The 14473-nt window shown below is 54.3% G+C and overlaps 2 protein-coding genes across 2 annotated transcripts in view; one reads left to right on the top strand and one right to left on the bottom strand.

Annotated features, from left to right (window-relative positions):
* LOC118526483 (sodium/glucose cotransporter 1-like) overlaps positions 1-405 on the top strand; it is a 60345-nt gene extending 59940 nt beyond the window's left edge. The window contains 1 exon segment of the mRNA XM_036077737.2: positions 32-405. Coding sequence (XP_035933630.2) covers positions 32-405 — 374 coding nt within the window.
* Positions 406-4846: 4441 nt separating this feature from the next.
* LOC144378782 (radial spoke head 14 homolog) lies at positions 4847-13713 on the bottom strand. Its single transcript, XM_078060103.1, has 4 exons — positions 13623-13713; positions 8434-8659; positions 6481-6617; positions 4847-5088 (listed from the first exon to the last, which is right to left on the bottom strand). Exons 1-4 carry the CDS (start codon positions 13711-13713, stop codon positions 4850-4852), a joined length of 693 nt encoding a protein of 230 aa, XP_077916229.1. The 3' UTR covers positions 4847-4849.
* Positions 13714-14473: the final 760 nt, after the last annotated feature.

The raw sequence follows: 14473 nt of genomic DNA, 5'->3' as shown, positions 1-14473 counted from the left end.
TCCTGATGTTTGCCTGTTCCCTCTGTTCCAGATGTATTCAAGGAGGCCCAGGGCTGCCTCTGGAAGGCCTGTGATGTGTTCTGTGGACTGGAGCCACAGCCGGGCCCCAAACTGGCCCCAGAAGGGGTAGCCAAGGAGAGTATGGGGCGTGCTGCCATATCTGAAAGGATAGAGTGCATGTTGGAAGGGACAAAGTGTCATGACATGTCTGAAGGGACAGAGCACAGTGCCACATTGGAAGAGACAGAGTGCCATGACACATCTAAAGGGACAGAGTGCAGTGACACCTGGGAAGGGACAACGTATGCTGACATGTCAGAGATACCCTTCGGGAGAGAAATTGCCAATGCCAACGGGTTCCTCTTGATATCAACCATAGTCCTGTTGCACATCTACTACTACTAAGGCAGCTGGGGCCCAGGGGCGTCTGGGAAGAGCAGGCAAACCATAGCCTCTCCAGACTCCCTCATCATCCAGTGGAGAAAGTCTTTCCTACCAGGAGACCCATGGATATAGGACCAAGGATTACACTAATGTAAACACTCCCTCAATGTCACAAATCAAGTGCCACCAGCTGCAGGGCATGCGTGCTGAGGGGACAGGGTGAAGTCCATTTGCGACTCCAGAGACTATGCAAATGAGAACATCTGTTCCTTTACGAAATGAGTCATTTTCTCCAAATGGCTCTACTGCATAAACACTGACTTTCACTTTAAATTTAATTTTGGCTTTTTATTTCTAGATATATTTGGGATTTTTGCTTGTGTTTACTTCACTGTAACCATTTCTTTCCTATACCCTACCTCCATTTGCTTTGTTCTCTCCTCCTTTTTAAAGGTATGCCCTGCTGGCGAAGATGCCATGTAATGTAAGCCCCACCCCCACATGGGGTTCCCACCCACAGGTGCTGTGCCCACTGCTGATGACCTCACAGGCCAGCTGGAGCCAAGGCTGCCCATGGGTGGGACTTCAGCTCCTGCCTGGACCAGTGGTGGAGCTGAGGCAGTCTCTGCTCAGTGGAACAGGCCTCCCAACAGTTCAGCACTGCCCAGCTACAGTCACACTGTACCCTTGAAGGGCAGGTGGAGAGGAAACCTTCCTCCTTCCTGAGCTCTTCCCAGTGCCTCCCAGTCTACCTGCAATTGGCGTGTTATTGGGCATTGGGCCCAGGAGCTAGACTCCCTTAGCTGTCAGGTATAGGCCACTCCCGGGCTGTATTTCTGCCAGGACTCCCTAAGCTGCTCCTTCCTCTTCCTTCTTCTCAAAAATAAATTGTGTCATTAGAAAAAGTTCCAGGTGCCTTGAAGTGATTTGGCAGAGGCCCATCCAGCATCACAAAAATCACACTCTGAAGGCACACTCACATGCAGGCTCTCCTCCCTAGTTTATCCTTTCAGCTGACATTTTTGAGTGCCCACTATGTGTCAGCCACAGCAAGGAAATAGCTGCTAACAGAGCATAGGCAGCAGACAGTGAAACACTAGCTGTGATGGCCAGCATTTAGTGCAGCCTGCTGTTTTGCTGCCTGGGGTAAGTGCATTATCACATTCAAGCCACAGAACCACCCTTTGTGGAAGTACTAGAATTAATCACATTTCACAGGGAAGGAGACAGACTTAGCAAGGAAATTGAGTACACTAGGAATGGGCATAGGGCCTGGAACAGCCCTGCCTTACACCAAGGCCACACACTGGCCCACCACGTGGTGTGTATACAGCAGGGGGGCCCACCTAGTCTGAGTCAGGGAAGGCCTCCTATGACCAAGGAAGGAGGACAATTAGCTGGACAACAGAAGGGACAACATGCAGAAAGACATGAAGCAAGAGTGCAAAGCATGTTTGAGGATGCCAAGACATGGCTTATGCATAGGAGAACAGTGGGAGATGGGGAGGGCAAGGTGGGCAGGAGGCTGAATTGCCTTATATACTTTGGGATCCTAAGTCCCTGGGAGCTTCAGTGGGGAAGTGACAGGATCAGATTTGCTGGCTGCTGCTGGAACAATGAAAGGGAAGCAGGAACACCCACCAAGAGCGATCCAGGCAAGTTAGTGGCAGAGAGGAAAAGAGAAGGGAATGGCATCAAGAGAAACCAGTGATTAGAAGTAATAGAATTTGACTGATTAGACTTGTGGAAGGAGAGGCCAGAGTGACTCCCTGGGTTAAGCATGTGGGCAAAGTGTGCACCAGTTCTAAAGACAGGCCACCCTGGAAAAGGAACAGATGTGGGAGGAAAGTTGAGCACCACTTGGGACATGTTGAGTTTGAATTGCATGAAGATACTTACTGCCATCTTGACAATTGTACCTCTTCTGATCCATGAACATGGTATGCCTTTCCATTTATTTAGATCTTCTTTCTTTCAACAATGTTTTGTTTTCAGTGCTCAAATTTTGTACTTCTTTTGTTAAATTTATTCCTAGGTATTTTATTCTTTTCAATGCTATTGTAAATGGAGTTGTTTTCTTTGTCAACTTTGCTAAACTTGTTGACTTGTTCTAATAGTTTTTAAGTGTATACCTTGGGATTTTCCATATATAAGATCACATCGTCTGCAAAAAGAGATAGCTTACTTTTTTCTTTCCAATCTGGGTGCCTTTTAGTTCATTTTCTTGCCTAATTGCTTTGGCTAGAACCTTCAGTACAATGTTGAATAGAAGTAGTGAGAGCAGACATTCTTGTCTCGTTCCTGATCTTCAGGGGAACACATCCAGTCTCTCACCATTGAGAATGATGTTAGCTATGACTTTTTGCAGATGTTCCCCTCTATTCCTAGTTTGGATTTTTTGGATTTTTTTTTTTTTTAAAGAAATGGATATTGGATTTCATCAAATGCTTTTTCTGCATCTATTAAGATGATCATGTGATTTCTGTCCTTTATTGTATATATATGTTACATTGATTCATTTTCAAATGTTAGACTAACCTTGCATTCCTGGGATAAATTCCAGTTGGTCATGGTGTATAATGTTTTTTTTTTATGTGGCTAGATTTGGTTTGATGATATTTGGTTGAAATTTTATGTCTCTATTCATAAAGGATATTGGTCTATAGTTTTCTTATGATGTCTTTTTCTGGCTTGGGTATCAGCTAATTTGAGGTAAAATTAGACTCAGAATGAGTTGGGAAGTGTCCCGACCCCTTCTATTTTTCAGAAGAGTTTGTGAAGGATTCGTATTAATTATTGCATGGAGACATTTAAGGGTAGATGTTAAATTGGATAGGAGGGTCCAGAACTCAGGAGAGAGGCTGGGGCTACAGACCCAGATTTGGGGGAGACAAAGCAGTGGGCAGGTCTAGCTAATAAAGGAACCTGGTAGAGGGGGACCCATAGCCAGGCAGGTGAGATTGTGTGGGAAAACAGGAGGAGAGAGGGCCTAGACAGAGCTGTGAGAAACACGAACACTACTGGTCATGTAGAGAAAGAGGGTTTTACAAAGGAGACCAAAGAGAGCACAGCCAGAACCTTGGAAGGAGGCCCAAGACAGCTGCTACAGGAAGGGAACATCCATACCTGGGCCATAGCATGGGTCAAGCACAAAGAGCACAGGGTCTTGGCAGCAAGATGGTCAGTAACCTTGGCCAGTGACCTTGGCCAGAGCCCTTTGGTGAGGCATTAGAGGTGGAACCAGCATGCTGTGGGTTGAGGTGAGATGGGGACATGAGGAAGTAGAGGTCTTCAAGCACCTGTTTTACTGAAGGAGAAAAGGTTTCCGCTTTGGGGGCCTGTTTTGAGAATGAGATTTACCCAAAATTCCAGCTGGACTCAACAGCCAGTCCCCTTGGGCTAATCCTCTAATTCCAGGGACACAAACTTCTCTGATTCTTCTAGAAAAGTGAAGGCCCCAGTCAATGAAAGAACTATAAGAAGGTGCTCACTTGAGGATTCTGGTTCTGCTGATGTTTATTCTGGAAGGACTGGGCATCCCATAAGCCTGGGAGGTTCTGTCCCATAGGAAATATGGCTGCTGGTTGGTGCTATAATGAGAAAAACCTTGTTTTAGGCAGGGAGCCTCAAAAAGCTCCCTTGAAGCTGAGCTCCTCTCCTGCAGCTTCTCCAACAGAAGTCAGAACTGGTTTAAGAACCATCATCCTGCCAGACCAGGCAGGGAAGGCTGGGGTGGTTAAAGGGTCCCAAGCCTCCTACCCTCCGCAGCCTGGCTTCTCCTCCAATGCCTTCAAGCTCTCCATCCTCCTTTGCTAGTTTCATTTGGGGGACGAGAGAAGCAGGTGGAAGCCCAGGTGGAAGGCTGGCCAGAGGGCTGCCCTGGGGCTGGGGTGTGGTTGGCCTCAGGCCAGCTGGGAGCTTACTCTTATGACTTCTTGGTTCTGGCGGGAAGATCCCTGTCCTGGGCACGCATCCCTTAGGGGCCTCATACAACTCATACTCCTCCTGAAAGAGCCCACATGGGCTGGCATTTTGACCTTCCCTCCTGTGAGAGGGGGGGCAGAACTGGCTAAGAACAGTGCCCAGCCACACCCAAGGGCCAGGTCACTCAAGTGTCTAAAGCTTGGGTGGTGCTGGATCCAGCTGTGTTCCTTCTCCCAATATAACTCCTGGCCCCTCCTTGTACCTGGAAGGCCCAGCCCTGCTCTCCACCTTCTGAGGGGACTCTTGGCCCCAACAGAGAGCTGGGATGCCACCCTTCCCTCCCTGGGCCTTGGACTTAGCCCATGCTTCCTCGCCTGGCCACCTTGACCCAGTCCTTCAGGGCCAGGTGTTTCCCCTTTGTAGGAGAGAGGGGAGATGTGACCACACTCTAGGAGCATAAAGTGCCATTCAGACCCAAGATAAAGAGATTCAGCCCATTTATTTAGGCAAGCATTTTATCAGTTCTGGGCCAACAAGCAGCTCAGGGTTTCCATTCAATGACTTTGATGGCGATCTGGGCTGCCCGCCGCACTGCCTCACTGGGGTCTTCCTCGAGGGTGCGGAAGATGGGCACCTGAGACTGCAGAAACTTGCGGCCCTCAGGGGCCTCAGCCAGCATGGTGAGGGCCTTGGTGGCATTCAAGCGTGCCTTGGTCAAGGATGAGCACAGCAGGTTCAGGAGGGGGTGGATGGCTTCTATGTCCAGGGCAGCATACTTCCCTGTGGGTCACCAACACCAGGTGTTCCTCAGGGGGCCATCCTGTTCCACCTTCTCTCACCCCAGCCCAACCCTGGCCTCCGGCCTGTGCAGCCTCAGGGGAGGTGCCTCCCCTCTCTCCCGTGCAGGCCCTGGCACCTTCCTCTGCCTCCAGCCTTGGCCTCCTCATTCCTGCCCCTCCAGCCCCTCAGCTGGCTTCTCCCCACCCACCCTGACGCCTGTCCTGCAATCCAGTTCTCTCAAGGCAACAAAAATTAAAATCTAATTGTTCATTTATGTGGCAAGTATTTCTTGAGCACCTACTCTGTGCCAGGCACAAAAACTCACAGAGCTCTTTCCCTCCCAGTACTTATAGTCTAGTGGGGGACACAGACATTAATCTGTAAAGGAGACGCCCCTCCTTAACCTTCAGCACCTTCCTGCTGTCCTGGCCTGCTGAAAGGCCAGGTGGTTGCCCCCTGCCCCCCAGCTTCCTGCCATGCTCTATGAACTCTTCTCTGTGTGCTGGAAGCTGTGCAGTTACCCTCGGCCCTGCTGACTCCCATTGTCCCTTGGGTCAATACCCACGCCCCTCCCAGAGGAGGCTTGGCCCCTGTCCTCTGCCCACTGCATGACATGCTTCTCCTCTAGGTCATCAACCCTCTGCTACTCCCGCCAAACTCTGAGAATCAGAGACCCAGTCAGTCCTCCATGGAACATCAAGAAAGCACAGGGCACGGGGCTGGTGCAGGCAACTGTGGGCATGTGCAAAGACAGAGAGCTTTCAGAGGTCGTGTGGGATGGCCAACCCCGGCCTCCAGGTGGGGAAACCAACCCGTCGCTCCTGTGGCCAGGACTGGATGACTAAGCTGGAAGCCCGACTGGCTAGGGGGGTCCCCAGGTAGGAGAGGTAATCTCATGCTCTTATTTGCTCCCCACACCCACCCCCTGAAAAAAAAAGTAATTTCGATCAAAAAACAACATGGAAGCAAGGGCTCCAGTGTTTGTTTAGGCGTTAGGATAACCAAATCAAGGATGGCAAACTACATAATTCATCCCAGATTCGAGGCTTACAAGGGGCCTCGGTTGGAGACAGGAACTCCAGGCCCAGGGAATAGCCTGGCAGGAAGGGACAGAGGTCCTAATGGGAGTGACCAGGGAGGGCCACAGGTAGGTGACCCACTGTGGCCAGGAAGAGGAGGGAGGGTGGAGCCTTGGCCCAAACTTGAAAGGACTCCAACAACAGGCCAGGGAAAGTATTTTGGTAGGACAGGGAGGGGGCAGTGCTGGGATGCTGAGCACAGAATGAAAGTTCTGGAAAACAGCATGCCGGAGGCTGCAGTGACCCCCCCCACACACTGCCCAGTAAACTACCACCTGCGCAGGGGATGCAGGTGGCCAGCAGGCTGCCTCACCTTGGGTGGTGACCGCAGCATACATGAGGGCCCCGGCGGCGTTGGCCTGCACCTCCTCCACCTTGTCCTTGAGCAGGTGCACCAGGATGGGGATGACGTCATGCTGCCACACCTGGTTCTTGCCCTCCAGAGGGATGCTGGGCCAGAGAGGGGACAGCTGTGTGGCTTCGCTTGGCAAAGAGGATGGGGGCGGGGCCTAGGACCACCCCAGGGCACACCAGAAGGACTTGTGTTGGGACCCCCTGGTGGTTCGGGCCTGGCCAGGGGGTACCAGGGTGCAAGGGAGTGCTGGTGTAAGGTTTGGGTCTCACCCCCATGCTGGGACAACCTGGGAGCACAGCCTGGGACCACTGAAGGCCAAACCACAGCGGAGCCAGGGGGTGATGGAGCCTGGCCCTAAGGTATCACATGAAGAAGAAACCAGACATGTTCCCCAGGCCCCAAAATGGGGAGCAGCAGGACCCAGGGACACTCATTTTGACTCCATGCAGGAGCCAGAGCTGCCAAAGATGGGCTAAGCCATGGGAGCGGGCGAGCTGCCAGGGAGACACCCGTGCAGAGCCACCCTCAGGGGAGAGGACACTGTAAGTCACTTCTAATCCTGGCACTGTACGAAGCTGTGAAAAGGAACGTGATGGACTCCCCACAAGCTCCCTTTGGGAACTTGATCAAAGATGCAGAGTCTTGGACCCCGCCTGCAGGGATTCCGTGCATTCGTTCATTCCCACGGCCGGGGCTGACTGAGCACCTTGGCAGGTCCTGGTCTGGACGCTGAGGCAAGAGCATGACTGGCCGTGGGGCTGGATGATTCTTTGTGGTGGCAGCTGTCCCATGTGTTGGCCCCTCGAGGGCTTCCCCCCCTTGAGGCCAGGAGCGCCCTTCTCCCTCAAGTTGGAACAATGAGAAATGTCTCCAGACAGTGCTGCCTGTCTCCCAGGGGACCAAAGCTCCCCCTGTTTCGAAGCCCTACTCTCAAGCAGCAAGCAGAGCAAAGCCCTGTCCTCAGGAACTCCCCTTGGGGGTGACACAAAAAAAGGAGGGCACGGTGAAAGGCACAGGCAGGCCTGGTGGAGGTCGCCATTTTCTAGAGCGGGCAGCGTCCTCAGAGGCTTCACTGGAAGGGGACCTCTGAGCAAAGACCAGAAGGTGATCGGTCTGAGGTAGGGCCCCGGAATCTCCACATTCACAAGCTCCCCAGGGTCTGGATCGGGGGCCACACTCGCAGAAATGCTGGCCCAGGTCTCTAGAGAGAATCCCAGCTAGAGGGACAGCCAGAGCTAGGGGAGGCAAGAGGTGCCAGGATGTAGGCAGGTGGCCATATCTAAGGCATGGACTTGGGGGCACGAGGGACCACCGGTCCTTGGGAAGCGTCTCTGTCTGGGATCACACACCGCTTCCCTCCCTCCCTCCCTCCCTGCTCTGAGCCATTGTGCTCCCTCAGGTTCCAGGCCAGGATTTAGACTGGAATTCCGTGTGACCCTGGGTCACCAGTGACTGGACACGTGTGCTCTCCGTTTCCTTACCTATAAAAGGTAATCGCCTTCCTTGGAGGAGTGCCACTTGTAGATAATACCCAGCACCCACGGAGCACTTAGTACTCAGTGACTGCCAGCTGCGCCACACTGTGTGCTTGCCTTCCTCACGGGAAGGGGGGACCAACCATCTCGTTTTGCCCAGGACTGGGGGCTTCCTGGGACACAGGACTGTGAGGGCTGAGCTCTCAGACCACTAGGACAGTGCCCCCCCAGGGGACAGGGTCCTCCTCCCCCAGGGCACAAGCAGTTGGGGGGGGGGTGCGGAAAGCAGGCCCTGAGGTGGATTCCCTGGAGCTCTGGGGCAGGCTGGCTTGGTGCGGGGCCGGGGGCAGCTCAGGTGCCTTCTCTGAGCCTCAGCAGAAGCCTCCAGGCTGGCCGCCCCTGCCCTCCCCGCTCTGTCCACGTGGGCCGGGCTCACCTGACCGCAATGAGCGTGCGGGCAGCTTTGCTGCGAATGTCATCGTCGGTGCTGAGGAGCTTCTGCTTCAGGAAGGGCACCACGCGGGTACTCAGCGCCTCAGTGGCATCCTCCATCAGGCAGGCCGCCAGCGTGTCCAGGAGGAGCCCTTGGATCTCCTCCTCCTCCCTCTGCAGCTTCCATACCAGGGAGGGGATCAGGCCGCTGTTGACAATGCCCTGGGCTCCTGCGGGACAGGAAAGGGCCCTGAGCGTGGGCCAGTCACCCCTACCCATTCTGGGCGGCACGTGGGGCGAGGCGAGGACTGCACAGCTGGTGGGGGAGGAGAGGTTTGCAAATGCCCCTGGCTGCCAGACCCCTGAGCAGCTAGCAGGAGGCTGGGGATGACACGCTAGGGTGGGAACCACACGGCCCTGGAGGACCCCCAAAGGGGCCAGCCTTTGGTCACCTGTAACTGGGGCAGGGGGGGCATAAGCCTTCAACAGGTGCCCAGGGGCCTGAGAAGCAGGACCTGCCCCTTGGAGAGCACAACAGCCACTCTGCAGGGCCCGGCACAGAAGGAACTTCCCTCCTTTCCCCACCCTACACCAGAAGGAAGGTGGGGGGACCAGCCAACCCCCTCCTTCCCACCCACAACATCTCTAAGCCACTAGAAACCCCACACTAGTCTGGCCAGCCGTTGGGGAAAGGAAAAAGCTTGGAATCAAGGCTGAGGCAGAAGTGAGCAGGCCAGCATCTTATATCCAAAAAAGAGTTGTGCCGGGCGCCTGGGTGGCTCAGTTGGTTAAGCGACTGCCTTCGGCTCAGGTCATGATCCTGGAGTCCCTGGATCGAGTCCCGCATCGGGCTCCCTGCTCGGCAGGGAGCCTGCTTCTCCCTATGAGCCTCACCCCTCTCATGTGCTCTCTCTCTCTCTCTCATTCTCTCTGTGTCAAATAAATAAATAAAATCTTTAAAAAAAAAAAAAAAAACAAAAAAGAGTTGTGCCTCCAACCAAAGGTGACAGGAAATCCATGGACTGTGGCCAAGGGGGTCTAAAAAACCCACAGGAATGGGGGCTCCACATGGCAGGGCGGCTGGGGCACCAGGGCTGGGAGAAGGCGGAGAGGTGAGCCTCCCCAAGAATGGGTTCCACTTCCCTCCTTCCAGCCCCTTCATCCCTCCTGAGGGATGTCTGGGGGGAACCCAGAACCAGCCCAGGCAGCACTCCTGAGGGGCCCAGCTCCCCTGTGTCCAGAGCAGCCGTCACTGGGAAGTGAGCAGGGCGATGCTGCGGAGGGCAGCCCCCCTCTTCCCAGCCCTCCTCCCGACCCTCTTCCTGGCCTCCCCAGTGGCCCACACCACCCACCGAGAGGCCATATAGATAGCCCCCCTGGAGGGGGCCAGCAGCAACACCTCTCTCTTCCGCCTCCCCAGCTAAACCCTCTAATTTACTCCAGAGACAAATAAACAGGTCAATTAGCCTAAAGGTCTCTAAGTGCCAATTAGCACCAGGGATTTCCTCTTTGAAGACATCACCCCAGTCTTCCTCCCGCACTTCCTGAGCACATCAAATGGCAGGTGCCCCGGGATGAGGGAGGTGGAGAGGGACAGGCGCATGTCCAGTGGCTCCCTAGGCCCCTGGCCAGCTTCTCATTGGGGTATCATTGCCGAGCAACTAGCTCTGCCCCATTTGTTCTCAGGGCACTCGCGACACAGGGAGAGCAGTGGCCCGTTGCTTTAAGAGTACTGCACTTTTTAATGAAGGGGGGGAATCGGAGCGGGAGACGACCGTGAGAGGCGATGGACTCTGAAAAACTGAGGGTTCTAGAGGGGAGGGGGGTGGGAGGATGGGTTAGCCTGGTGATGGGTATTGAGGAGGGCACGTTCTGCATGGAGCGCTGGGTGTTATGCACAAACAATGAATCATGGAACACTACATCAAAAACTAATGATGTAATGTATGGTGATTAACATAATAAAAAAAAATTCTCAAAAACAAAAAAGAGTACTGCACTTTTTAAAATTTAATACACACAGATTTCAAAAAATGCCTAGCTTGGACTTCTAAATGTATCCAGCTGTGTGATCTTTGACAAGTTACCTAACCTTTTCGAGCCCGGTTTCCTCATTATGGAAACCAGCCTAGGTGGCAGGGAGTTGTGCAATGCCAATGGGTAGTGGTTGGGTGGGAGCACGCTCTCTGGAAGGGACTCTCACATAGCCCAGAATGTCTGGACCTAGAATCATAAGGAATTCCGCCAACACTGAGACCCAGCTACAAGCAGTGGCCTGTGGGGGGAGGGGGGCGGCGAGAGGCGAGGAGTGGGATACAAAGAGAAAAGCTGCACAGTCCCTGCCCTGCAGGAACACAGCCCCTCTCTCCCCTTCAGCCTCAGCCTCCCCATCAGGCCACGGCCAGACCACACACCTGGCCTTCTGCTCTGGCTCCACCGCCCACTCAGGCACCTGCCCACGGGCTCCCTACCTGCCCCAGCCATGGGTCCAACTCAGCCACAACCTGACCCAGACAGCCCCTCCCAAGCTCACTGTAGGGAGGTGACAGTTGGACTTTCCAAGGATTTTGCTGACTGGAAAGATTTTGCATAGAGGGAGAAGGTTCCTAGCTGGGGGACACCTGAGCAAAGGCCTGGGGATGAGGAATTTGAGCACCATCAAATTGGGGCTTGATTGTGGCCTCACTTGCACCTGGGTCTGGGCTTTCCAGGGCCCCCCTCCTCCCAAAGGTGTTGCTGGGCACAGGCTGGGGTGGGGGCGGCGGGGCAGAGGAAGAGAGTTGAAGTCAAACTGCTGGAGGTGATCACCTCCACTGCTCCCTCCTTAGGTGAGGAAACCAAGGCCCAGAGAGGCAATTCAAGTGCCTGAGGTCACACAGCAGACAGGGGCAAAGCCAGGGCCCTGGGCTACTTGGGTTTTGTTTCTCAGGCATTTGTCTTGGGCCTCTACTCCTAGAAATGCTGAGCGCCAGGACCTGGGTTCATTCTGAGACAGAGGGAGAAGATTAAAAATAAAACGCGTGCCGGGTGTGCCTCTCTGCTCGTTCACTTTGCTTTTCAGCTAAAAGGAGAGTTGCAGGCCTGGCTATTTATAACTAACCCAGATCTGCAATGGCTTGTTCAAGTTGGGGTTGGGGGGGTTGCACAGACCCCAAGGAAACAAACTGGAGAAACCCACTCAGCCCCGCTGTAGCCGGAGAATCGGCCGGCGGGGCTTGGGAGAGCAGGTCAAGCTGGGAGAAGAGCCAGACAGGACGGTGCTATGGCCAGCATCCAGAGACTAGCCATCCTTGGGTAGTGGGGACACCAGTGGCAGTCAGCCAGGACCCGTCATGACAACACAGGTTCATACTCAAGTAGAATTCCAGGGTTCTAGGGACTCTGAACATGCAGGAAGGGAGGCCCGGGGGCGCTGGGCCTCATGGGGCAGCAGGGCAAAGGCATGAGGCATGGGTGGTACTTGGGGAGGGCCCCGGGTCTGGCACGGCTGGTGTGCCAAGACAGATTCAGTGGTTGATGAGCCAGAAAGCTCCACCAATCCCTCCGGGATTGAGGGACATGATGCCCATGGCACGGAATGCTCTGTGGTTGAGGTTTGGTCATTTCCTGGAGGATGGCCTGATACCACCTACAGAGGCCACTCCTCAGCCATCTGTCCCTGCTGGATTGGTGAAGTACGAGGCTCAACCACCAGAGCCTTCCTCTTTCCATCACAGGGCCCCAGCTGTTGTCTCCTGGTCCTGTTTTCCTGGCTAGTAAGGACTGAGGACGGAGCGCCAGCCCCAGCCCCGGGCATCCGCACCTCATCAGAACCCACCTGTCCAGTGTTAGCCTAGTGCGGCCCCCATGCCCTGAACTGCTGGCATGCTGATCCCCCTCCCTGTGCCTGCCTATGTCGTGGGGACACATCCCTGTCCTTAGCTTACATGGCCTCTCATAGCACATGATGTGGCTGACCCCGTCTTACCTCTCAAGATACTTTCTTCCCAAGGAGCCAGGACACTCTACTCCCTGGTTTCCCGGCCACCTCTCCTACTGGTCCTCCATCTGCTAGCAAGCACCGTCCTTCCTCCAGCATCTCCTATCATGTGGACCTCCCCCTTGTCCCCCACCCGCCCCACTCTGCCCCCCACTCTATCCTTCTGTCTTGGCTACAGCCACCACATGGCCCTCTCCTGACACTCTGTCGCTCAATGATCCTGCAGCCCTACGCTGAACTCAACTTCATGGAGAATCTCTGCTTTCTTATTTTCTGAGGGCTGACTAGCTGACATTTTTGTTATTTGATTCTGCCTATTAGGACAACATACATTAATGGGACCACACGTACTGCAAACAAATATGAAACAAAAACTTGCAATCCTCCTTCTCAAATTTAAAAAGCTAACCCTCAAACCCTCCAGTGCTTCTTAGGCTGACGTCCCCAATCTCACAGAAGGGCCACTAGCCCAGTGCAACTGTCCCCAGTCCAGCCTTGTTTTCTGGCACCCACACCTGCTTGCTGGCTCCAGCCACAGCCTGTCTTCCACGGGTTCCTGCAGGCATCATGGTTCCTTGATGCCCAGCACGTTCCCCACCTTGAAACATACTTCTCTCCTGCCCCAGGCCACCGGCCGCCTCTAGCCTGCTGTCTCCCAGTGCCCAGTTCTCCCCCTGCCACATGTCCCCAGGGCCCTGGTGGGTCTCCTCCGTGAGGCCTCACACAACTATAATGGTGGATTTTTGCCCCACAGACAGGAAGGTCTACCAGGCAGGGCAGGCCTGTCTAAATCCCAGAACTGTGTCTGTGCCAAGGAGGTCAGCAGTAAATGATTGCTGTCTGAAGAATTACGATCATTGGTGGCCACCAGGGTCAGGGGAGGGAGGCAGCAGGCAGCCCCTTGGGGCTTCTTCATGGGCTAGCTGCTGATCTCACCCTGGACTGTGGTAGCGGGTCACCCTACACTGACATCTAGGTTTGCCCCTGCAAACAGCTCCATTCTGACCCCGATCCTACAACAGAAACTGCCCTCACCCATCTCTAAACTTGTGTCCACGTGCATTTCCCCTCAGAGTCACTCTCCAAGGACAGTCTACTAGTGTCCCCCTTGACAGAGAAGGACACTGAGGTTCATCCAGGTGAAATAACCTCCCCTCCCCCCAAGGGTGTATAGGCACAGAGCTGGGTCTGGCTTCCCTCCCACCCCCTCTCACCTCTGCTCCACACCAGGGCAGGACCTGTGCCTGCCATCTTCCTGGTATCACCGCCATTGGCCTCTGAGTGGTCCTGTGGGCAGAGGCCCATCCTGACCCAGCCCAGGGGTTTGAAGGCATGCACCCAGAGGAGCCCCTCCATTGTTGGCCACCTCCCTTTGGTTCTCACTGGCCACCTCCAGCAAGCACTATGCCAGGTCTAGGTTCGCCTCAGGATGCCCATCACCAGCATCTGTCCTGTCCCTGACAGTTTAGGTAACTTCTTCACAAGTGGTCACGTCACGTCACAGGGTATGTAGTGCAACAGTCTCCGTCTCACAGCAGAGGAAACATTCCCAGAGAGGTTATGGAATAATGTTGCAATGCCACAGTGCCCAGCCTGCAGAACCAGACCCCCACCCCCGCCTTCTGACCACAACCCTGGACTGGGATGACCACCCAATCCACCGCTGTCAATGGCCAATTCCAGTGCTTCTGCCCAGTATGGGGTGATCCTTATAATGTGACCAAGAGGGTGTAAAGTGGTAAGGAAGGTGTTAACTGGGAGAATCTGCATTTTTACCAGGGATGCTCTGGAATACACAAAGATTCAAGTTACAATGATGGAAAAGACAGAGGCATTAATATCTTGGCTCTCTGGCCAAAGTCTTTTAAGCACAGGAGTGAGGGGCTCTCCTGTCTCTGAGGCCCACAGATGGGCTTCCCCTGAAATTGAAAGCAGAATTTGGCAGACTGGTTCAGGTGTATTTTGCTGAGCATCGGATGCCTTCTACCTTCTACCAGCTTCTCCAAGGCAGCGATGGGGGATCCTGGCCTTAACTGAGCTGGCTGCCTCCCGCCTCTCTGATCTG

This window comes from Halichoerus grypus, chromosome 13 (assembly GCF_964656455.1).
Source record: "Halichoerus grypus chromosome 13, mHalGry1.hap1.1, whole genome shotgun sequence".
In the NCBI taxonomy this organism is placed as follows: Eukaryota; Metazoa; Chordata; class Mammalia; order Carnivora; family Phocidae; genus Halichoerus; species Halichoerus grypus.
Note: the sequence above shows the minus strand (reverse complement) of the source record. Positions and strands in the feature narration are given on the sequence as shown.